The 25,688-nt window shown below is 42.3% G+C and overlaps 1 protein-coding gene across 4 annotated transcripts in view; it reads left to right on the top strand.

Annotated features, from left to right (window-relative positions):
* Positions 1 to 3,545: 3,545 nt before the first annotated feature.
* actn1 (actinin, alpha 1) overlaps positions 3,546 to 25,688 on the top strand; it is a 57,569-nt gene continuing 35,426 nt past the window's right edge. For all 4 annotated transcript variants that reach the window (XM_053335292.1, XM_053335290.1, XM_053335289.1 and 1 more), the window contains exon 1: positions 3,546 to 3,984. In XM_053335292.1, coding sequence (XP_053191267.1) covers positions 3,877 to 3,984 — 108 coding nt within the window. In that variant the 5' untranslated portion in view covers positions 3,546 to 3,876. The remainder of the gene's footprint in view (positions 3,985 to 25,688) is intronic.

Genomic DNA, 25,688 nt, shown 5'->3' with positions numbered 1-25,688 from the left:
AAAGCAGGCTGGAGCTCCTGTGTGCCACTGACTCTTCAGGGGATATTCTGGGATTTTGCTGAATAGTATGATGTTGACGTCAAGTAGTTGGACAGGGTGAAATTTCTCCAGCATGTTCAAACCAAAGTGGTGGAGGTTGGAGTGTGCCACAAGAATAATTATACACATTTCAGTGGTTAATTATAATGAGTTAATTGATGCGTTTAATAAGCCATCATTTGCAGCAGGGGAAGGAAGAGGCTCTCTCATCAGCGCCTGTTGCTTCTCTGTGGGTTGGAGCTCTGTAAGTTTTTAGAGTGATGAATGAAACACAAAAAGGAACATTTGAAAGATTTTAGATTTCCCCAACAGTGTGTCAATATTTCAGCTACTACTTTGGTCCAGTCTGACATACTGTACCTCAGTAACTATTAGATGGATTACTGTTTAAGTTTGTCAGACGTTCATGATCCCCAGAGGAAGAATCCTGCTAACTTTCCTCAGGATGAGTTGTAATAAATATAGTGATCCTCTGATTTCTCCCTCTAGCGCCACCATCAGGTCAACCTTTTTACTTATCTTTGGTTTATGACTAAATAGCTGCAAAAGTAGTTGATTTATCATAATAGTTTCCATTTTGTCCAAGTCCAAACGTTGCACAGTGAAAATTGCAATTATAATCAAGTCTCGTGACAGTAAATAAAAAATGAAAGAACCAGGACAATGACAATAAAATAAAAATAAATACATTAAGAATACAGTACATTCAGTAAAAGAAACCATTATAATCATTAGAAAATTCAATTGAGGACCTTTACATTCAAAATATATTCAAACATCTTTAACAGAAAGTTTGAAATTATGTTAATTATGGTAATGAGAATTAAAATCTAGACATACGTCCTTAACATCAGCATATTAACACTGTAGTTAGTATAAGTTAAGCTTCACAGAGCCACACAGCTGTAAGACTATTGTTCAAATTAATTTCATTAAACCAATTATAAATTAATTAAATCATCTTTTATTTGAAGACAGAATAATGAAATAAGACTAATTAGTTGGCACAAGATAATAAACATAGCCTAATGAACATTCTTGCAAGTAGTTTTCCAAATACTGTAGCACAATCTAAATTTAATGAATCACTTTGTTTTTCAAATCCATCAATTATTTAACTAAATGAACTAATGAAAAAGAATTGAATTATCTCATTGGCACACTACAGGGCTCCACTCCCAACTAGAGCTGCAGTTCTGTCATAGACTTTTCTTTTGACCACCACGGGACTGCTGCCTCTGCTGCCTGCCTCTGCTGCCTCTGCACCTCTGCACAGGAACCGCAGCCTGCTCGGGGCTGGCAGTCTGCTCCCTGTCCGTGACATCACTTTCCCAAACATTCACCCAGTTTGTCCATATATGGAAGAGCACTCCACTTTCTTCTGACTGTCGGGACTATCCAGTGTCGGCATATCTTCCCTGCTGTGTGTGTGTGTATGTATGTATGTGTGTGTGTATGTGTGTGTGTGACAGAGACAGACAGACAGACAGACAAAGAGAGAGAGAGAGAGAGAGAGAGAGAGAGAGAGAGAATGAAAGGGGAGAGAGTTGGTTTACCTTACAAGGCAGACAGACCTGGCCATTGCCTCAGATGTTTACAGGAGCTGCCTTGACTCACCTTTCTTTCTGAATGACTGGAAACCTGTTGTGTGCAAAGCGCAGTGCAGTAATGTACTGTAACAAACAGTGGTGTACAGTAGGCTATCTGTATTAAGGAATGCTTGTCTAATCCCCCAAAACAAATGGGAAATGGCACGGAAACAAGCTGTCACGTTATTCCTTTTTCAGTATACAACATATTTATAATGAATTATCTGAGAATGAGTAATCCCACTATGTCGCTTTGAAGCTGGAAGTGGTGGCTGGCTCTGTAATTATATTTATTTACTCATGAATATGTGTCATAGAAGAGAAAATGCACTGCTGTTTCACCACAGTAATGCGAAGAGGAATTCACCAAAATTCACCAAACTATGACATCATTTCTCAAGACCATTTTTGGAAAGTGACTCTAGGCTACTGCTTTATACTCAAGCGCTGTATTTTAATACATGTTTAAGGTACTTGTACTTTCAGTTTTATTCTACCTTACACTTGTATTCCACATTTTGAGAGAAAGTTGTACTTTTTACACCTATGAGGTACAACATTAAAATGCTGCCTCCCATACTTCTGACTACATAGTCTAATAATACAACTCTCTGAAGAGGGCCATTTTGTGTAATGATGACTTTGGAGTATAATTTGTGGTAAAACTTGTGCAATTCTACGTAAATGACATTTTGACTGCAGGACTTCACATGTAATGAAGCACAGAACTAGTAGTTAGGAGTAAGTAAGGAATTAGACAACACAGTGGAAAGTACATTTACTTAATTACCGTACTTAAGTTCAATTTTCTTCAGTATTTTCATTATCTGCACTTCTACTCCATTACATTTATCCAACATATTCAGCCTTTACTTTTCAATTTAGATCTTTTTAAACCTGGTACACACTTTTGGATGCACTATAATAGATTAAACTACGTATATATAGTAGGCATAATTAGGACCACTAGCATGAACATTAGAATGCTGTTAACATATGCGTCAATAATAATAATAATAATCACATCTAATATTGGTAGTTTATCATTATTTTCTACTTATATATACTTAACTATCATGAGCAATGTACTCTATGTACTCAGTGGTGGATAAAGTATTCAGATCCTCTCTCAAGCACATTATTATCAGGAAAGTACTCCTTGTCACTGTATATATTATGTGAATCAATATTATTTCTGATGCACTACTGTGTTAATAGCACTTGAATGTTGCCACAGGTCATGTTAAAGTCAATTTGGTATATTTTATATCCCATATCTACAGTGCATTAGATCTTACATCACGTGGTTTGTATGTAAAATCTTCATGCAAAGTAAATACAGCTGTAAAACAAATGTAATGAAGTAAAAAGTATTATATTTAACTCTGAAATGTAGTGGAATACAAGTAAAAAGTGACTTAAAACAGAAATACTCAAGTTAGGTACAAGTATACTTAAAAATTGTACTTAATCCACTGCAGTTGCAGGACTTTTACTAATAACAGAGTACATATTTATTGTTGTATTGCTACTTTTAAGTAATACAACATAGGTTAATTAAAGGCTACACTACTAATAAGAATAATTACATACAGTGTTTCTTTTAGCTCTCTAAAAGTTCCCAGTTTTACAGCTTTTTTAGCCTTAGGTCACGTCGTGTTAAGTAACGCGTTACACTTGTTTTTTAGGCTAATTAGCCTGAAGTATCCTCGCAGTCAGATGTTTGGATCAACCTATGCAGTCAACCTTGGCTATAAAGCCTCCGTACTGACAGCCGCTCCGGCCAATCAGCTTCGAGGGGGGCGGGCGCTGTGTCCCCGAGGCGTCCAATCAGAATCCTCGCTGGGTTATCGATTCAATTAGAGGCAAAGTTTTTGCGTTTGTCGCTCCTCGACATTAGAGCTGCCGACTGCCTGCCTTCAGCTCAGAGCTCCTGCTGGGGGAAAAATAGAGCAGATAGAAGAAGAAAAGAGGCAGAGTTGGAGGGAGAAGGAGAGTTAGAGAGAGAGAGAGAAAGAGAGAGAGAGGAAGAGAGAGGAAGAGAGAGAGAGAGAGAGAGAGAGAGAGAGAAGCCGGGGGTGGACCGCTAATTTCATCCACACACCGTCGTGAATGCGTGGAGGAGAGCAAGGCTGAGCTATATACAGTGTGATATACTGCTGTAACATCACCTCGCCGAGGACCGGGGGACGTACGAGAGAAGCCGCATATATATTTATATATATCTGAAGCTTTATAAATAGGCAAAATGTATAATATGGATCAGTACGATGAAAGCAATGACTATATGCAACAAGAAGACGACTGGGATCGGGATCTCCTCTTGGATCCTGCATGGGAGAAGCAGCAGAGAAAGGTGAGACACTGACTTCCTTACCGACCCCGTGAAGGTGCGGATGTGCAGATCATAATAGTAATAATAATAATAATGCTGCTGCTGCTGATTATTATTATTACGTATTACTATTTGTATCATTATCACACATTAATGAGGGTTTCTAATAGATGTGCTTGACTATTTTAATCATCAGCCAACAGCACCCATCGTTGACTGGTGTCTCTTTAGTTCAATTAACAGGCTCATTATCACTCATAATTACCTGTGAGTCTTTCTGTAACATCAGCTACTTTTTCTTTTATTATTATCATTGTGCTTCAAAACTTTTCTGGCACACACACTTACTCATATCCTGTACTAAAGCGTTAGGAAATATCCTGTACCAGCAAATTACAGGAGGCCCACCCCCATTATCTTTGCAGTAGGAGGGAAGGAGAAGAGTCAGGGGAAGGGGGGGTGGGGGGGTTAGTTGGAGGAGGGAGGGGGGTAGAAAAACAATTAAAACTGGACACAGGGCGCCCACCTTTCCAGTGCAACAGATGTCAGCCATGCGCTTCACTGCATATGGTGTGTGACTGGCTCCTCCTGTCATCTGGTTTATGATGCGACGTGGATTAGGCCATGCTTAACAACCAGGGGGATTTGTGTGTGTGTGTATGTGTGTGTGAGGAAGGGGTGAGAGAGAGGGGAGGGAGAGGGGGACACACACACACACTCTCCATAACACCATAACACACTTAGCGTCTTCTTAATTGGCAGAATTTACGCGCGGATTCTGCGAGTTTTGGGGGCAAATAAATAGATGTGTAACTCTTCTGTGGCTCGTTTACTGTAGTCTGATCACAATCTAAAAGTCCTACATATGTTTATTAAAGCCCAACTTCTGTAGTTCTGTCTTTTATTCCTACTTATAATGAATAGAAGTGCTGTAACCCGGCTCATCTTTACCATAAAGAGCTGTAAGACATCCATGTATAGTCTTAACAAGCTCAGGTTTTTCTACACGCCTCTCACAGCTGCTTGCTCTTTTTCCAGGCAGAGTATGAATGGTCGATCTTTCGTGAAGGGGTGCTACTTTCTTTTTTTCCCTCTCCCTTACTCTCCCCATACTTTTTTTTTCTCCTACGCTTTGAAAAAGGGGGAAGAAAAAGCGCTGTGGAATCTGAGTAAGCGCTGTGGTTTGGGCTGGGCTTGCATGGGAGCAAGCGTGCCCAAAAATGGTAATAATCGGCCCCTCTCGCTGCCGTTGGAAAAACTTTTTCCCCAGTTTCTTTCTTGCACTGAGAAGCTCTCGGCTTCTAGTTTCCTGGATTATGTCATCGGCGGGCTGCTACCGGGCGAGACCGAATAAAGGGAAGTGAAGGGAAAGGTATGCAGGGCTGATGTCAGGTGTGAGTAGCAGTCTGGACTTTCTCTGACATCAGAGAACATCTGCTGCTGCTGCTTCTTCTTTGGTCCACATAATAAAAAAATTCTTCTAACCATAAAGACAGAGCTTGAACAGACCTGAAGGAAACAGTACCTGACAGACCTAAATGAGTCCATCATGTTGAAATATTTTCCACTGATGACCCGCATACTTCTGAGTGTGTGTATAACCCTCATTGATCTTATCCTACAGAGAGCAGGATTGTTTAATTCATCTTTTCCTGTTGTTTTGAGATCTAGCCAGATCCACAGACAACTACAAGCCAAGAGAGGTGACAGCAGCAGCCCCCTTGGTAGCTGTGCACCTCTGTCCTCGGCCTCAGGGGAGAGTAGTTAACTTTTGTGTACTCACACAAACACACACTACCCGAAGTCCCTCCAGGCTTCAGCAATCAGCTTTGCTACTGATGAGCAGATAAGCCTTTCGTGTTTGTAGATTCCCCGTCGAGAAAAACATTATTTGGTGTGTAAATGAATCAGCCTACATTGTGGAGGAGCTGCCGTAGCTTATAATGTGTTAGTTTGTTAATTTAAACAGGGTACAAGTATTTAAAAATGAGCCACAGATAGAAAGAGAAACAAGACAGTGCATATTAACAGTTGGGATTTGTCTGTTTCTCTTATTATAGTCACAGACAGATTTCAGACATATGCATGGAATAGTAACTTAAAATCATCCAGTGCTGGAAACTTCACAGCTGTGCTTCCTCTCTGTATTCTGCTGCACTTCCCTAGAGCCTGAAGACCATTAATTTGATTGTCTGAGAGTAAAATTGGCCGCAATTTAACCGTCAACATAATCCTTACTCTGAATAACAGCGTCAAAAAAACTGTTGTGTCATAAAACATATTGTGCAGGTGAGGACAAATCACCAGAACTTTCCATTTTGCAACTCACTTAGACGCAGATGAACCCAGCATGTCAGAGAGTGCTTAAAATATTTTGAGTCCGATGCAAGTCTTAACCTGACCCCCAGGTATAAAGGAGCAGGGATCCTCTTATCTTGGAATCTTAATGTCTTTTCAGACCCAGGTGTCTCAGGTACGCGGTGCCAGAGGTTACCTACAGCCTCAATTCTCACATACTTTCAACTGTGTAACATATGACTTAATGTATTACTCTGTGTTTCGCAAACAAACAAACACCCACGTCTCGTCTGATATTCATTCTGCAACAGTTTCGTAAGTTGTTTTCATAGCTGGAAGGTGGAGTTCAGGTGTTAACTGCTACGGCTAATTTGTCCAGGTTTGTCCTTATAAGGAAGAAGCTGAAGCTGAAGTACCTTCGATTAGGCTTGCCTGTAAACCTCCCTCCTCCCGTTTCCCATCTCCCACACCCCAACCTCTGCATTTCCAAACACTCCCATCCCACACCCACATTCCCCTGCTCAGACTGTACAAGCCATGTCACAGATAAGATCCACTCATTCAGCAATTTGTTCACTTATGCCAAAAAAACTTTTGTCTAATTTGATAACTGCATGAGGCTCAAAATGATGAGTTTGGACTGATACTGAGCGCTGGGCTGGCAGATATGGACCATACTCCTTTTTCTCTGATGTACTGAATGAAAAATAAGATAAATTATAACATAGCTGATGTGCTGTTTAACCCACTGGCTGAGTTTTGGAGCGTGATCAAGTTCTGGGCGTTCAGACTGACGGGCAGCAGCAGCAGCAGCAGCAGCAGCAGCAGTGTGTTGGTCAATACGTTTGTACGAATCATGATGCATGACTCAATTAATTCACCCCGCAGGCCAACAGGCTGTGCAGGAACTTGTCTTTTTGTGTGACAGATACGCAGGAAATGTTCAGTAAGCGAATCAAGTCATCAGACATGTCACCACTTTTACACTTCCCACTTTGACTAATCAGCTGTCTCTGGGCGGGGCCGTTGCTGGCAGGAGGCGTTCAAACTCGAGCATCCTGACCCACATCTAAAGTGACTGATGTTTCGCTGCCGCTGGAAAAAACAACACTCGCTGTATCTGCAAAAACAAGCCTGCTTTTGTTCCTTATGTCCACAAATTAAAAAAAAAAAAGAAGTTATGATTCAGGTTTCTAGATTCAGGAAACTGATTCAACACGGTGACGTTTCAGTTCAAGTGAGGAAGCCGAAAAAGAGTTGGGTGTTCTTTTTTTTGCCACCACAACTGCAGCAGTTTGCTAGATTTCATAATAGGCTGGTTAATCTGGCCACCTCACAAAATGCTTCCTGTCATCAGATTCCTCTGTTCCCATGATGCACCTTTTGCAGCCCTGTTTTTAACAAAAGAAGAAGAGCGTCACAAATTCAGCGATGACAAAGCAGGGAATGACAGTAGTGAATTCCCCTCTCTCTCTCTCTCTCTCTCTCTCTCTCTCTCTCTCTCTCTCTCTATGTGTGTGACAGGCGGCTCTGCTCTCCACCCCGATGAAGGCGTTATGTGCTGAAATGTTGGTTCTTTTCACTACATAAAACATGAGCGTGCCGAAGAGTGTGTCACCGCACCCCCCTCCCCTGTCCCCCCCCATATTCAATAAACTGTCTGGCTGTGTCATGTGATGTTTTTCCATCCTGCAGCCTGGACTCCATAAACGAATGTCACCCAGACCTGCACCTGATTACATGATTAAACTCACATGCCATCATGCACGTACATAGTGCTTACATGATATTTTGAGACACTTAAATTAAGTTTTCGGTCTTTGTGAAAGAAGTAGTGTAGTCATATCTGCAGGTCATGGTAGTGTGAACGCAGAATTGAAAACTGTCTCAATAGCTGATGTGAAAAAAATGAGCACACGTTGAGACGTTGCGAAATAAGTTTTTTTTCTGCTTTCTTGCCTAAAGTTAGATGACAATCAATATCATTCTCACATCTGTGTGTTAAGTGTGGAGAGAGAGAGAGAGAGAGAGAGAGAGAGAGAGAGAGAGAGAGAGAGAGAGAGAGAGAGAGAGAGAGAGAGAGAGAGAGAGAGAGAGAGAGAGAGAGAGAGAGAGAGAGAGAGAGAGAGAGAGAGAGAGAGAGAGAGAGAGAGCTATCAAATATGTAATCTACCTCACAGCAAGGAAGTGAATAAGCTTATTTAATATAATTGTTGAACTGTGAGAATGTGATGTGTCCCTCTGCCTCTGTCTGAATCAAAGATGCTGCAGGGAAATGAGCAACTGTCTGTTTCCCGGCAGGAGACGCTTCAGTGTTCCTCAGTCACTTAGTCATCTGTCAGAGCTGCTGCTGCTGTCTGTGAAATAGTAAAACGTCAGAAAATTGAAGAGGCCAAAGACAGATATCTTAATAGGAGACATGAGGACTCTCGGGGTGCTGATAATCCTGCATCTGTTCGCTGTCGTGGTTGACGCAGCCGGACTATAAATCCCAACAGGAGCTCTTGCCCCCCCCCCCCCCCGAACCAATTATTCTGCCCTGGTCACGCTGTCAGAGCCCTATCTTGTTTGTTCTGATTGATGGGGTCACAGACTTATACCCCAGCTGAGAAGACCCAGGAGCGTCCATACGACCTATCACAGGAAGTTTTATGTGCGTTCTGCCGACTCACCCCCGGGGTACAATTAAAGGGTGGAGTCCCACTTTTTCTTTAAATCAGAAGTTGTCCTTTGATAAGGCAGATTGTCTGTTGTGGACATACAGCTGACGTTTAGCTCAAACGAGTGCCTCTTCCTCATTTCTGTTGCCCATATTATCCCACCAACAAGCTCACTTTTCTACCTCCTTGTCTCTTCATCCTACCTCTCTTCTTCTCTCTCTCTCTGGATGTAAGATGATACTGCGCAAACTCTGCCGGGGTTTGATCGAGCACGTTTCATAATTAAGTGAAACATCTTGTTATCTGCAGCTAATGAGAAACTTTCAGTCAGGAGGAAACCATCTACTCTTTATAGCCTGAAGTTCCCGGCTGATGTATAGTGTGTCAAAAGATACTGACCTGTGTCTAATGACTCTTACATAACCCGACTCCCCTTCCCTTGTGTGGTGCATTGTGGCTCTAGTCAGAGAACTGGTGGCACTGTTTACCCAAGAAAAGTCAATGGGAGAACTCACAAAGCCTTGATCCTTTAGAGCTTTTATTGAATTAATCAGACAGGTCGAAAATAAAAGGGATCAGTCGAAGTGACAAACCCACAGAGGACACTGCAGTTCCCCTCAGCTGTAAAGCATTCTGGCCTGCAACTTTTTTGGTTAACTTCTGCTGCTATTATAGTGTCGTTTTTTACCACAGCAGGCAGCTGTTATCTCTGATAAAGCTCTAAAATTAGCACTAAACAGCAGCCAGACACAGTTAGCAACTTGCAGGTGGGCATTTAGCAGCCAAAAGAGCCTGATATATATCCTTTGGAGTTGGTGGAGACCAAAAACAGAGCTAAAAGGAGAGTTAATATTTGACTTACAAGCAGCATGTCTCCAGAAACTTTACTAAAATGAATGCTAATGTAACTGCATGTCTAATGGATGTGTAAATAGGGAACTGTTTGCTAACAAGTTCATTATGTCAACTAAAACAATATGTTGATGTTGTGTTCAATCATTGTTGGCTTTGTAAAATCGATTAAATAGTAGACACAGACACAAACCCAGATTTACAAATAATTGGTAATATCATTAGGTCTTACTCTCTAAAATGTTTGTAGGTTCCTTTTTGAGTTTTCCATCAAGTGCTTCAAGTTTCTGATATATAACAGAGCTTTTCATTTGTGCTCTTTTTGGATATTTGTCATTTTCTTTTTTCCTCCCACTTTTGGCCTAAAAGCTGAATTGCTTGACAAAGTCCATTGCAGCTGAACAGCAGTAAAAACCTCTGATCCCTTCTCTCTCTCTCTCTCTCTCTCTCTCTGGAAAACATTTTCATGCTAAAGATATGCAGTTCTTGTCCCTGAATAGTTTCTCCTCTATTTGTTTCAGGAAGGTGAAAGCTAATTCTTCCTCATCAGGCTATACACTGCATCTGTGTTTTTTAGAATTCACTGTTTGAAAAGTCAAATGTGAGCAATTACCAGGCCCTTATCTGAACAGCTCCCAAATGCCAGGGCCCTGATGCAAATTCTTGCATCGCTTATTTTCTCAGGCTTGTGCTCCAAATTTAGAAACTTATACAGAAATCAGCTCCAAGCTCTTGGTTATAGGTCATTAAAATATTTTCAAGGCCCATTGTGCAATGAATGTTAATGACTTTGGTACTTGGATATGGTTGAGTGTTTTGCTTCATTTGGAGTTTCATGACTGAAGATTCATCCCCTGCACAGACTGCAGTTAAAGTTATATTTGCAGCCCGGTGGCAGATTTGAGACCCCAGACGGAGAGCTTTTTGGATTCCACATCCACCATGGGATTTGGGGTCAAGGTGCATTTCCTGTTGAGCCAAGAGTGCACTGCAAAAAACCTGCTCAATGCTCGGCTATGTCTGGAACCACTACGTATTTATGGTCACATGTCTTCAATAGCATACTACGACCCAGAGGGGGTTTATAGGCGATCTGTCTGCATGTTTCCAAGGAATTTTCCTGCACCACATGGGAAGGATGTAGTCGGGTCTTTCCTCCGCTAATGCTATTAATCAAACCACATGCATTCTCAAGTGGATGTGCTCGCTGCGAAACCTCTCTTTGAAGCCAAGGGGGGGGGTGCGTACTGTACTGTACTCGGGGAGGCCTTGAACATGTGAGCGTATGAGCTGTAAGCCCCGCTCACAGGGAGCAGCTGCAGTGCGTCTCATGTAAGTGAAAGCAGCTTTGAGTAAACAGACACCGTGGTAAAAGCAGGCAGCAGGCACACCTTTCCATTCAGTAGCTGTGTAGGTGGAGCTCTGCGGGGTTAGGGGTGGGGGGGGGGGGTGGGGGGGGGCAGGAGGAGGCAGTGAGTGGAAGAGGAGGCTCAGACAGAGGAGCTTTCAGGGCTCAGCACAAAGAGAGCGTGTTCAGGAGGCCATCCTTTGTCACATTGTCAACCTGGAGTCAATAATTTATCATCACTGGCCAGGATGGTGTAGAAGCTATCAGATTACTCTTTTCTCTTCAGGTGCTTGAGGGTGTTTCCCCCACTGCTACATACTTCCTGTCATTAAAAGTAGTGAGCAAGTTACTTAGGATGTTAAGATGTAATCAAGTATTAATTTTACATATTAAACAACTCCATAACCTCCATAACACCCAAAAGTCCCATTTTCTGTATCTTAACAAGCAGCCAGCCAACTGTAGGTAGGTATTTACTGACCTGTGTGGCAAGTTATTTGAAATTACTATAAATTACTATAAATGAATGACTGTCAGCTCTGTCAAAGTTACCTTAAAACAACACAAAAGCCTCCAGACCTCCATGTCGCATCTTTTGTATTAACACACGCAGAGATAGAAAATTAGATTTTACGGTTTAACCAGCCCGCCAAGATAAAGTGTGTAAGGATTTACTGACCGTCTGACAGCTAGCATTAGCGTAGCCGTCTGTGAATGCACACAGCACTCCACAAGCCTGACCAGAGCTGCACGACACACAATCACCGTCAGGTGATTCCTGAATGTAGGCGTACCTGTGGCTAATATTAGCAAGCCAGCTAAGAATAACACACCACATGTGAAATAAGGCAACTTTGGAATAACCACAAGTTGCATTTCTCGTCCTCCGGAGACATCTTTCAGCTGAATGCAGAGACTGCACTGACATAAACCCTCCATTTATCCCGGTAACCCTGCAGCTCCACTGTACACAAACTGACTGGTGACAATTTTAAACACACAGCGACCAAACCTTCCATAAAACTCTGAGACCCCCAAATTGCCAAAATAACAGGGCGTTACTGTGATGAACTGTAATAGACCCTTTTCACAGCAGACATGAAGAGGGACCCCTTACAGTCAGGGTTAGTAAGTAATGAGTTACTGCCCAACACTGGTCATTCATCACAATGTTGAGAAGAGAGAAGATGTTTTAAAGTGGTAACCTCCTAAGATAACAATATTTAGGAAGTGATCCTGGAGGTCATTTCACAGACAAGCATGAGTTCAACACTGTGGTGTCTTGCTGTTGAGAAAGTTCAACCTTTTCCTTCCTCTGTCCAGCCGTGGCAGCCATTAATGCTCACACTAAATACCCGGCTCTTCGTCTTCTGTTTATCAAAGACCAGCTGCTGCTGCTTTTGCCGGAAGCTTATCAACGCTTCACTTCCCATGTGGCACAAGATTTGTCCCTGGATGGGCTGAGCTGGCACTGGGAGTGTAGAGCTGCAAGTGCTTTAATAACAGGGACTAGGTAGAGGTTAAAATATATTGGATATGGATATTTTTTATCCAGTAATGGTCTGAATGAACCAAAAACCTAAACAGCTCCCCCAATAAGAAAAGGTTGATACTTTCTTATCCTTCAGCTTTTTTTCCTTATCTCCTTCCTTAGTTTCCCTCACCCTCACCCTTCCTTTTCTGTTTCTTTTTGCTGTTTCTCACCACCATATCTCTCCTTTCCACAAGATGTGACTGAGTGGGTGGTGATGGATTTAAGGAAAAGTTTTTTTTCGTTGCTTAGCTTTCGCCTGAGTATGATGAAATCATTCTCCAGCCTTATCAGGAAGCCTGTCTTCCACTGTGCAGAGAGTGGTGCGTCACTTTTTATTTGCTCTCCATGTAATAAATAGGGAACTAGAGCGTTTGAACTAAGAAGACAGGATGTTTCTTAGGGGTTTATTTGCACTCTAGGAAATTAAATGTAATTCAGAGGGAGTTAAAGTCAATGTGGAGAATCAGGCCTCCCCGGGTGACTGGTGGAGGGAAGGAGCCTTAAGAAGTGCAACAGTTACAGCGACAGTGCTTGGAAAGGATGAAAAGCCGATGTTCCCCTGAACCTATACAATGAATATAATGTTGGAAATAAATAGCTCAGCCACTCTGTGTTTGTGAGTCCTTGGGAAGAGAGTGTTCTGTTGAAAACCGAGGCCAGAGGCTATTTGTTCTGCTGCGCTCTTCCACTTTTTTAAAGTAGGACAAGTATCGAACGTCTGAATTTCAATCAGTGGCTGCTATTGATTGTCTGGTTCACCGGCGCTCATGATCAGTTAGAGCAAGACTTGACTCCCCGCGGGCGTGTTGCATTACGCGCCAATGACTCTGTGCTGTTTGTGTGATACAGTCCGAGCAATTACATTCTGCAAGCGGCCAACGAGCGCTGACCGACATCTCTTCTCCCAGCGCTCACTTTCCCCTCATCTGTTTCCTGCTGCAGGATTAGTCTGCACGCTCCCGACGTCACTTCATCAGCGACAGTAAACAACAGCGGCCACTGTGAAGTGCTCACAGCGGATCTCATTACAAGTTGTAACAGACACCTCCCCTCCACAGCCCCACCCCTGACGGCCCAGCACAAGAGCAGAGCCGGCCTGGTACTTGTTGCTGTGTAGTGGAGAGGCCCTTGGCAGACCGGCAGGGCAGGAGAGTGATTTGAGCTCTGTGAAGTGCTGGCAGGTGCTGTGGCTGGTGGGTGGATGCACAGAGGGAGGGAGAAACAACAGCATTATCCGTCACTCATGGTTCATTGTGGAGTTCATCTGTAGCTGTGGTTACTTAGAGAAAAAGCTCTTTAGAGTAGAGACATGTGTGCGTCCTTCTGAACTGTTCTCATAGTCGTCTTCTTTTGTTTCCCTCTGACTCCGCCATGACCTTTGCCTTCAATTCTTGGTCGTTGTAATTACAACCTCTGTGACCTTCCTGCTGATCCAGCTCGGAAAAGCCAGAGAAGAAACGCAGATGCCCACAAGATTTTTCCTGGCCCAAATGAAAATACTGTTTCCCTTGCAAAAAGTTATTGTTATTTTATTTATGTTACTCAGTCATATTATGGTTGTGGTTGAAGCTTTGACCATATGTCTCCTATCCCTTGCAAAACTTATCTATATAGTGGCGTTGCAAGTTTTCTTTATTAATCATTTGGTCTATAAAATATCAAAAGACAGTGAAAAATATCACATCACAGTTCCCTAAAGTCCAAGGTGAGTCCTCAAATTTCCTGTTTTGTTTGACCAATGGTTCCAAATCCAATTTATCCAATTTATTTTCAGATAAAACAAACAACAAACAAGCAAGAAGTGGGAAAAAAAAATTGCTTACACATTTAATCATTATTCAAAATAGCTGCTGATTATTTTTCCTGCTCTACTAATGGATTAATCAGTAACTTGTTGCATCTCTAATATATAATCTGTTGCCTTGAATAAATAAGAACAAATAAGAAATATTGCACTTCCCCTGTAGTGCCCCAACAGTCGAAATACTGCGTTTCCTCTAAGGAAACTGGTTAGCGCAAGAGGTTAATTGCCCAGAAGAAAACAATAAAGGAAGTAAAAGTAACAAAAATAACACCTTTTAAATCACTGGTTGATCCGGGCAGGCTGATAATCAAATATATTGTTTCCACTTCATTAGCCAGCCTAACATCTTGTTCATGTTAGGTCATTTCTGTTTGTAAGAGGATTTTTTTGCACTCTAACCAATCAGTAGCGAGTCATGTATCTGTCCCATCTAAGTCATTTTCAGCAGAGATTATGAGGAGGAGTAAAAATGTTCACGCTGAACAAAGAAATATGCCAATTTAAGAGTAGTTACTTCCTTAAATTGACTCAAATATTTATATAAAATTGTAGAGCTGCTGCAATTTCAACCATGCTTGATTGTGACCATTCAAACAGTTTTTTCCTGGATGTAGCTCATTAGCATAGCAGCCATGTAAAAACGATGTCATTCCCGTCGTTAATCCTGCTTAAAAACTGATTCAATTGTTTCTCCCACCGGTGACAGCATTGAGCACCACAACAAACCGATTTTGAGTTGCTGAACAAATCCGAGATGTGGGCATCGAATTCGAGGTCTGGTCATCTAAAACCAGAGTGTATAGATGCATGTAAATATGGCCAGGCACATATTCAAATTAATGACTTGCGACGGCTTTTATTACAGTATGTAGCTGATTAGACAATGTGACTCGTGGACTGAAGTATTTAAAGCATCTATAGCGTTGTTTCATTGCATTTATTTCTAGCAGGAAGAAGTCGTATCATATTTAAAGACACAACCATAAAGCAACGTGTTTGATATGCAGCTTGGCTTCTCCTCTATGCAGTCTGTGATGAATACATTGCTCTGAGGGGATCTTTAACACGGTCAGTGCAACTTAAGTGGCCACTGGAGCTGAACTGAATACATCAAGTAACTTGTGATCAAGGTTTCACTTCACACACTACCTGGACTTTTTTTTTTCTTTTTAATCCTAGTTCTTCCCAGACACCAGCTTTCATTTCAGCTTCATTAGCTGAACTGAAAATGTTACCGCTTCTCTCTTCGACTCACATGTGGAACTGATCATTTTTCTTTTCGTTCTCAAAAAGGGATCCCACATATGAAGAACACTGAGGCCAAAGCAAAAAGGAAGTCTGCATCATATCAGCATATTTTGGGTTATCAGTTATTATCAGAAAGAAACAGAATTTAACACAATGGGAAGAAAAAGTGAGAAACAGATATGATGAGTCATGCACTTGGATGAGGTAATAGCCACGTTGAATACAGTACATTAAAGCAGTGGTTCTGAAAGTGGGGCCCAGGGTCACCCATAGGTCTTTGAGAGGTTTCTATGGGCTCCTTAGCAAAAAGAGAATGAATTATTGTATTATTTTGTTCATGGGTTTCATACACTTTCTGTAATAAAACATTTAAAAACAAATATTTTATCAAAGGGAGGTCCGTGACTTGTGAGTTTAGAGGTCCTATTGGTTGATTTTGATATTCTTACCCTAATCCTAACCTTCCCACTACTCATGCCTAAACATAACCTATAAAGGTAGCAAGTACGAGCCAATCAGAGGCAAAGTGGTGCGGGTCTTCACAGAATACTAGTGGGAAAAAAATAAATAAGTTGTGGCCGACAGAAGTACTTTTATCACGACATCACTTAGCAACCCCTAAGTCGATGCCTACGATGTTTGCTGCACAGGTATATGGGTCTGTCCCTACACCCACGCTTGCAGTCTGGAGCTCTGCAGTGTGCGCTCGCATACTGTGAGGTAGAAGGCAGGTGTGTCCTACATTTAAAGTACACTGAAACAAACACTATATGTAACCCATACTGATTCACACTTCTCATAACACTACTTTGAAGCGACATTCAGAGCCAAGTGCACCACACAATTCACCGCAGCACAATGTATCAAAAATTTAGTATGAATATTAAAGGGAAACTTGAGTTTTTTTCACCCCTTTTTTCCAGTCTAAGTGACTAATGGGGGAGAATACATTTTTATATACAACATTTTTTTTCCGCAGACAGCCAAGAATTGGGCTCCATTGTAATACTTGGGGGGCAATAGCCGCCCGGTCAATCTAAAAGTGTTTTTTTTGCCACTGACAGGCTCAGATTGTCATTATAAGTGTCTGACAAATAACTTTTTTATTGACCTTTGGCTTGATTCAGTCTGTTTATTATTGTGGCTAAATCCAAGTCTTGCTCAAGGAGAGGTCTCGTTATGAAAGAGTTGAGTTATTGTTGAGATCAGCTATATTCGGCCATAACTTTGAAAATCTTTTAGATAACACTAAGCTACTATCCTGAAATCCTCTCTCAAGCTCTGTCATGGCTTAATATTGAGTAAACTGTGTTGTTGTTGTCGTAGCTTAGGCTGCTACATTTCTCTTAGTGATAGCATCAGTGCTGTGGAGCTTCATTTAATAAAGAGAAAGTGGTAGCTTAGCTCACTACACTTTCCAAGAAGCTGTTGTGCAGTTCATGAAACACACAGTATCTTTGTGTTCAATCTTAATAACTGAAAATGTTGCATTCAGGGCAGTGCGGTGTATTGAAATGCAGCACAGATGTACAATGGCCTTAACAGGACACATACAGTACAGTAAATGTGTTGAAAGCATTCTTTGTTCGAGTGCAGTGTAGCTCCGCCCAGCTCAGCATTTCTCTGAGTCAGGTGACGGTCAGCAGTGAAAAACGCTGCTCCGGCACAAAGCTGCACCAGGACCGAGCCGCACACTTCCCAGCACACGAGCGAGAAGCAAACCGAGCTCGAGCTGACTCATGACTACTGTGTTATGGCTCGGATGAAGAGGGCCACTGTACTTCCCATCACACTGTTTAGATTGGCGTCCGACTGTTGTCAGAGAGCACCGACAGTTCAGTCATGACTCAGGAGTTGTGGCAGCGCTGAGTTGCTGTAATAACAAGTTTACTCCTGTCGAGTTCAAAGAAATTCCTCTTCTCTTCGCAGTGCAGGCGTGCAAATCTTTGTCCTTCAAATAAAGGTCTCTTATAAATGTATTCATAAAGTATTTGTTTTGAATTTATGAACCTACATCAGCTTAATATTATTCATGTAATACTGTACAAGCAGTGTATGCAGGTACTGTGTCATTTTCACCTGCATCCTCACAGCTTTTCCGTGTTTGTTTAAGTACCATAAAGCTAAGCGGTATCTTCAGGTAGGACACATACTGTCCAGAAAACAGGATTCTCTACAGACCGGCCTTTGTGCTGTGGGACACTCTTGCTTTGACTCAGTGAAGCGAGAAGATACATGTCCACGCTGGGCTTTGCAATGACTTGAGAATGACTTGCTCAGCGTGGCTGCTTTGATGCCTGGGCTCTATTTGAATAGCATCTGCACATGGATTTGCATCCAATTTGTGTGCTGTGACATCAACAGAGTGCTGCTGTCAGGGCATGAGCACATTTGTTTTTACCCTCACCAAATATGGAGACTTCATCGAAGAGATATGACAGTGCTGAAGCAGACATGTTTCTTGTGTGCCTTCAAAAATCCTTCACAAGTCTTTCAGATGAATGGATGGCTTTGAGAGTCCTGCAGTGTGTTAATATAGTAGCAGAAGTTGAAATAGATTTTAGTCCGTAGGTTCCACCAAACCATACCTTTTTAAATTGGATTACAATCCTTGAATTTGATGTCTGTGCTCCTAGAGGAAATTTCACGGTGAACTGTCACCCTTCACAGACGTTTTTGAGGGTGTAGACTTGTGTTGCGTGGGGTGTGTGTGAACCTACGTGTGCATGCTGACATGTTGGATCTCAACGACAGCTCGGGGAGCCGTGGACGTGGGTTTAAAGAGCCTTGACGCAGCCAAGCTGTTTGTTTGTGGGTCTCCAGGCTTTGGTGGTTGCTACGGCAACCGCCCAGTGTTAGGTGCTCTGCGGCATTTTCACAAACGAGCCTCTCTTTGTGAGATGAACTCAGCTGAGGAAAGAGCTATTACAACACTTTGACTTCTCATTGTAAGACACACACAGGCACACATGAATATGCATCAGAGCCGCTTTGGGTTGCAAGAGAGTAAATATCAGTGGACTGTGGTCACAATAGCTGCTATTCTTTGTCAATCTGCACTTTTTGGCTGGCTCACTGCTTCGTCAGCACGTGCAGGAACAGGGCAGAGTGTGTGGATGCATGTGTAAGCGTGTTGAAGTGTATTTGCTTGCTCATACAGTATACTGTGAGTGTATGCTAGTATTATTCAGACAGGCTGTATGTTGGGTTCAGCATATTTTTTTAATTCTTGCATTCACGCTCCAATGTGCATTTGCTTACACGCACTCGCCCTCGTGCACACGTGTGTGCTGAAGCAGCAGCCAAGACGATAGATAAGTGTAATGGGATGACTGTGCTGAGTCGGCAGTTTAGCAGCAACAGCCTGTTTGAGTGGCTGCTTGGATGGATGCTGCACCTGAGAGACTGTCGCACTCCATCACAGCTGCAAGCTGGAGGAAACAATACTTCCTCTTCTCTGCTAGCCTGGGAGGGAGGCTGCTTCAGGACAGTGTGTGTATGTGTGTGTGGGTGTGTGTCTGAGAGAGAGAGAGAGAGAGAGAGAGGAAGGTCTTTACTGAGATGAAGAGAAGAAACACAAACAAGCTTCATCAACCCAGAAAATTATGGATGTATTTGTGTATCATTTTCTGCATATTTAATTCTAGTTCAGTGTGACATGTTTGATATCTTTGGAAACCTTGTGATCTTGACTAGAATTCAAAATAAATGTCTGTGGGTTTGAACAGTTCATGGGTTTGTAATTACAGAAGTGGAAGTATTTTATAACAATGTAGAGGTCGAAGACTTGAGTATTTCACTTATATAAAGCTGGGTGTGCCCACATAGTTTTGAGAACTGATCAAATTGTGTCTGTAGAAAAAAATACAGAAAATGATCCTTTAGCTTGTCTACTTATTTAGTTTCTGATTTAACACACAACTTCTTCCCCTAATTAAGGTAGCAAAACAGGTGTTGCTTTGATATCACTACCAAAATTCGGGTATCATGTTGGCACCTTTATAGCAAGATTTTCACACTTTTTTGGTCAACATTTGTGCAGGAGATAAGAGAGAGTGGTAAGAGAGTTTGGGACTGAGAGAGAAAGAGAAAGAAAGTGAAAGAGAGAGAGAGAGAGAGAGAGAGAGAGGTCCAGCCGTGCGCCTCTGGAGGGGAAAAATGAGGGAAGCTGCAGGGCCAGAGAACCGACTCAACAAATCGGACCAGCTGCAGGGAGGAAGTCCATATGAGCCTTCTCTGAACACACGCACGCACGCACACACACACACACACACACACACACACACACACACACACACACACACACACACACACACAACATCTGCCTGGCAGCCTCAGCTGAGACTTGTTATGTGTTTTTGGAGTCGCAGAAGTGTGTATGTGTGTGTGAGGGGGAGTCAGCCAGTATCCTCCAGTGAGCTTTAGAGGAAGGAGACAGAGGGGGAATGAATGAATGAATGAACCTTTGACCCTCTCAGCACACTCCCCTCTCTAGTTGGCAGGCCCCCAGATCCCCATCCTTCCTCTGTTAGCGATAGAGAGAGAGAGAGAGAGAGAGAGAGGGAGAGAGGGAGAGAGAGAGAGAGCTGTAGCTGGAAGAAGGAGAGGGCAGATATTTCCCCTTCATCTCTGCATCAGGTTCAGCAGGCAGAAAGGTCATATTGTTCCTGTCCATGACCCACTGTGAGCGGGATGGATGGAGCAGTGGCGCTTTTTTATTTGGAAACATCACGCTGTTTTGTGGCGAAGGTGTAAATGTCTCCATGTTGGGGCGCCGCTCTCTATGTCAGTCCATCTCTTTCTGTGTGTTTGCATGACTGTTTGCTCTTCTCAAGGTCAGAAGTTATGAGAAAAATAACAAAAACCATGGGTGACAAAGAAAAAAAAAAGCCTTCAGCCGTAAACATGAGACTTTTCATACTGTAGTTCATTGCTTCATCGTTGTCACTTTGCTCTGGGCCACAGTAGATGATTGGTCGGAGCCTTTTTCCAGCTTTTTTTTTTGCAGAGTACACAACCAGATATTGCAGAAAATAGCAGTTTTGGTCCCCTGCTGCCGCCTCCAATGATGTCATATTATGTTAAAAGTGCCGACATAATGAAATTTAAATTCTTGTGTGTGTTTTGAAGTGACTATTTGCACTTGTAGCCACTAATCGGTCGGTCGGTAAGGCCCGACTGATGCCTGACTTCAAACCGTGCCGCCATGTGGATCAGTTTATACTGTGATTCCTCAATGTTGGACTCAAAAGTCAGAACTGTCAAGATGTTACGTAACTGGTCAACGGGATGAATTCACATGCCAAGAGTTCACCAAAGTTGAACTCCACATGAAAGCTGTATGCGGATTCACTCAGCCTCTGCAAGAGAATCATCTGATTACAGCAAACTTCAAAATTAAATGTTATTGGTCTAAAATTAAAAGCTGATGTGGTCCTTATTCAAACTGTGAGCTGACTGGCCAAAAAATGTGTAAATATTATTTGAGAGCTTTAGTAACTCGCTTTGAAAAAGACAGTAAGGCTCATCAATCACGTCTTTTCATGTGGGGTTTCCACTTTTCGCCCTTCTCTCTATAATCTACTTACCGACGTCTCTCTCCGTCCTCCAATCTGTCTTCATTAATCTTCATCATCTCCGTCTCCGGGCACACGCGGTTGTTTATCTCTGCATCAGGTTTTTCAGACTTTGCATCTTGTTGCTCTGCTCTGCTCTCTCTCTCCTCACCTCCCACTCAAATGCTGAGATGGAACTTGTGTTGGAGTCTCTCTGCTTGCCAGATGCACAGAGCCACAGCGCAGCAGCCTGCAGAGCGTCCAGACAGCAGCTTGGCCCATCCTGCACGTCACTCTGGCATTCACAATGACGGGTTGGCTCTTTTAAAAAAAAAAACTTTTCAAAACCCGCTGCGCCTCCTCACCGAAGGCAGCAGAAACCTGAGTGTCCTTCTGTTGTGCTCTGCTAGATTTTCATTGTCACTTCTGATTGATCCTTCAATTCCATTTTTTTTGGATGACAGATCGTATTTTGGGCACCGTGGTTACTCACTGATTACTACTGTCGCTTCACAGCAAGTTCAAGCCCTGGTCGTCCCAGGTCCTTCCCTTACTGGCATCGGACTGGATTTGGTCCCCGGATGATGCACTGCGGCTGCCACCTGCTCCTATAGTATAGGAAAGGTCAAAGGCAGAGGACACACTTTGTTTTAATGTGCTGAGAAATGTACAGTTTTATTTTAGGATGTAACCTATACCTGGAGAGCAGAACATCTGTTTTAACACCTGTGCCAAGTTTTTGTTTGTGTTTTGTGGCTTTTGGACCAAATTTAGGCATCTCCTGGAACACCGATCACTTTATTTAGTATCCGTCTCTCCACTGTTAACTTGTTCTCCTCTACTTCAGAGTCTGACTCAGCCAAACTGCTGCAGGTGTCAAAGTTGCAGCAACTTTTTTCAAAGAAGTTGCACGCTGAACACTTTGAATTACAAATTTGCACCACATTCATAAGACAGCAGTGACTTTACTTCCATTTGCTGTGTAACTTGATTACAAAACACAAGATCTGTGCAGATTTAAAGGGGCTATTTTTATATTTTTGTGACAAATCAGTGTGACTTGTGTGACTGTGTTTGTGAAGCACATTAGTGTTATTTGATTTCACCAAAGTAATATGTTGAATTTAGGAAGCCTGTTAACTCGATTGCTGCAGTAAGCTCACACAATTTCTTCAAGAGATGTATTTTACTGTAGCATGGATTCCTCTCTCAGGACTATCTACAAATCATTCTTTCAGTCTTTTGTGAATTTGAAGAGGTTTGAATAAAATTGGATGGCTCAAGATAGCTACTTTAATAAATTATGATATCTTCCTGTTTCAGCAAAGTTCAGCCCAGTGAAGACTGCCGGTTATTGATGAAATGACATGAATTTCTGTAAAAAGGTTCACCAAAATTGAAGTGATTGATGACAATAGATTCACCACTGTCAGCAATTCTATTCAAATGAACTAGTTTTATTAAATGAAGTTTTAATGCTGGTTGGACAGGGTCTTTTTCTTTTCTCTGTAATATTTCCTCTTTAAAACAAGGAGGACATGACCTGAATGCTTCTCCCTTTCTTTAATATCTATCATTGATGAGCCCTTCAGCAAGGCATGTCTCCGCATAGCACTCCTCCTCTCCTCCACAGCTGTCCCGCCAGGATGCCATTTTAAATCAGAACATGCTCTCAGTGAACTCGTCTGGTTAAGCACGATGCCCTAATCCATCACACATCAGGAAATAATCTGGGAGTCTGCGATGTAGGAAGGTACTGTAGCTGTTAGCAGCTTTGTTTTCCTGGCACAAGAAACTCTTTCCACCAGCACTTTCTGGCCCCCACGAGCCTGAGAGGGAGACAGAGGCAAGCAGAAATAGACTTAACAGGAGAGAAACCTTTACCTCCCTGGGATTCACAGAGGCCCAGTTTCCCCTCAACTCATCCAGACAGTATTCACTCGCGTTTAAGCTCAAGCTGTGGGTGGCGTCACAGTTTTTTATGCCGTGGATTTGAGCATAAAAGAGAAATAGTTTCCCCCTTTCAAGCTCGTCACAGCTCCTTTCTCCTGCTTTGTTAAGACGCTGGAAAGATATTTTTCAAGATGTTTTTCTAGCAATTCATCTGCCCATTTCTGGGGTTTCGTCGGGACATGAGAGGCCCTCTCGTACCCTGAGTTGGAGACTCGGGCTGAGAAACTGGCCGCTGTGTTGAAAACCGCCTTCCTGTGTCAGACGCTCTGCCAGCAATATCTGCCTTTCCTCTCTGCGCTGAACTTGCCTGCCTGCCCGCCTGTGTGTTCGGATATGGCAGCGACTCGCACTCATGAGCTGGCTTGTTTCAGTAAAAGTATTGTACTAATATGGAACTGGCAGCGACGCAGGAAATATTTTCCTAACTGAGGCTGATTAATGGAGTGGGAGGGAGGAGAGAGAGGCGATGAGGGGGAGACTGTGAGCAGAGTGAGAGGTGGAGAAAGGAACAGGAGCAAGGAGAGATAGTGGTCAGTGTGCCACAAGTTTGAAGACTGATGACACTGCGTCCATCATCTTTCCAACGTCCACTTACAGTACTAGCTTTTTCCAGCACGTTCAACCACATTACATGGCCTTCATCAGTGGGTGAGGTTGAGTTTGCTCATTTTGTCATGTAGGCGGATGTGTTTATGTTGGATCATAAGTTTTGCATGAAAGGTCATTTCTAACCTTTAGAAAGGTTTGACAAAACATTTTTAACAGCTTTTTCCGGAGCTTTCAACTGCGTAACATGGCCCTCATTGGTCTTCATCATGGAAGCATTTTCCTGGTCAAGACTTTGTATGCCAAAACCGACAAAAAGTGCTATAGTGGATTAAATTATAACGGCTACTCATGTCAATAAATCCATCTCCATGACAACTGAGCTAACGTCATCAGATGAAGGCCATGTACTGTAATATGGATGAAAAGCTCGTAAGTGGACATTGTGTTGGGATGGAGTACTTTAATTAATTAACCAACTAATCATTAAAGCACAATAATCACGCAAAAACTTCTTTCACAATCAAAATGTTTCTCCTCCGACTACATGATCTGACTTAAATATGTAAATTGAGAGTGGAAACAATACCATATGATATAAGGCCATGTGATACAGTTGAAAGCGCTAGAAAAATGTAGTAAGTGAATTAGGATTTTTTTTGTCAAAGGTCAAGAATTTACTTAAATGCATAAATATTTTTGGTATTTTCTTATATATATTTTCAAGAAAAAATTCACAAAATTTCTGTTTTTAACTTCTCAAACATGATTTGCTGCTTTTCTTTGTTTTATATTAATATAAATTAAATACTGTGGGTTTATTTTGGACTGTTAATCAGACCAAATCTTTGCCAAAATGTTGGCTCTGAAGAATTGCTGCAGTCATTTTCACAAATTTATAACAATTTTCTGACTGAACAACAGATTGAATCAATTAATTGAAAAAGGAAGGAGAGAAAAATAAGATAATAAAAAAAGAAAAGTTCCTGCCAGTAATAATCAGTCTGAAAATGGAGTAACACATTCTGGTGTTTGGGTTCATAGCTTTCCCTTCTGGTCTTTTATGTAGAATCACACCTCTGAGTACAGTAGGTTTACTTGGTAGAGTTGAGCCGTGCATTCGGTGGTTGCCATGGGTGATGTGTCGTATGTAATGACGCTGACTGGCAACTTTCCCTGAAACTGATGCAGAGCAGATTCCTCTCGCTCTTGACCCCTGTTGTTTTTATAGGCCGCCTCAGTTCTGGGAGGTTTGAGTCTGGAGAGAGAGAGAGAGAGAGAGAGAGAGAGAGAGAGAGGAGGCAGATGAGAGCAGGAGGGGCCCTGAAAATTTACGACCCCTCAGTTTCTCCCCACGGACGCGGTCGTGCTTTCGCTGTGCTCCATAACACGACATGTTGTAGTGAAACTGAAGCAGACAGGCCTCGGTAATGAGAATAATTTTCAGTGTTGATGAGCAGGAGTTGGACGGGCAGACATGTTAACAGCTTACAGAGATTCACAGCACATATTGTACAAGGACAACATGATCTCACATGAGAGCGCACAGGGATCCTACGAGACGCTTTATACACCGCATATTAATCCACATCTATAAAATAAACAGCCTGGAAGCTTCTCTGACAGTGAAGACAATGATTGTTTGCTGTGTACATTGCTTATTCTTGTGGGTAACAGGCCAAATATAGGGAAGCTAGTATTAGGAATGATATATGTAGCAAAGGTTTAATGGGTTTTGATAGTTAATCCTTTCACAGTGTCGATTAAAGTTTAAAAAAGCAGTTGTTTCCTCAGAGAGCTGCCATTTTTCACTGACTTTTCAACACTTATACCCAGAGGAATTGGCACTCAGAGAGCCAGAGGGACTACTTTTCTCTACCAACGGCAGCCTCAGTAAACCACACAGCAACATAGCAACGAGAAAACT

This window comes from Scomber japonicus, chromosome 16 (assembly GCF_027409825.1).
Source record: "Scomber japonicus isolate fScoJap1 chromosome 16, fScoJap1.pri, whole genome shotgun sequence".
Lineage (NCBI taxonomy): Eukaryota > Metazoa > Chordata > Actinopteri > Scombriformes > Scombridae > Scomber > Scomber japonicus.
Note: the sequence above shows the minus strand (reverse complement) of the source record. Positions and strands in the feature narration are given on the sequence as shown.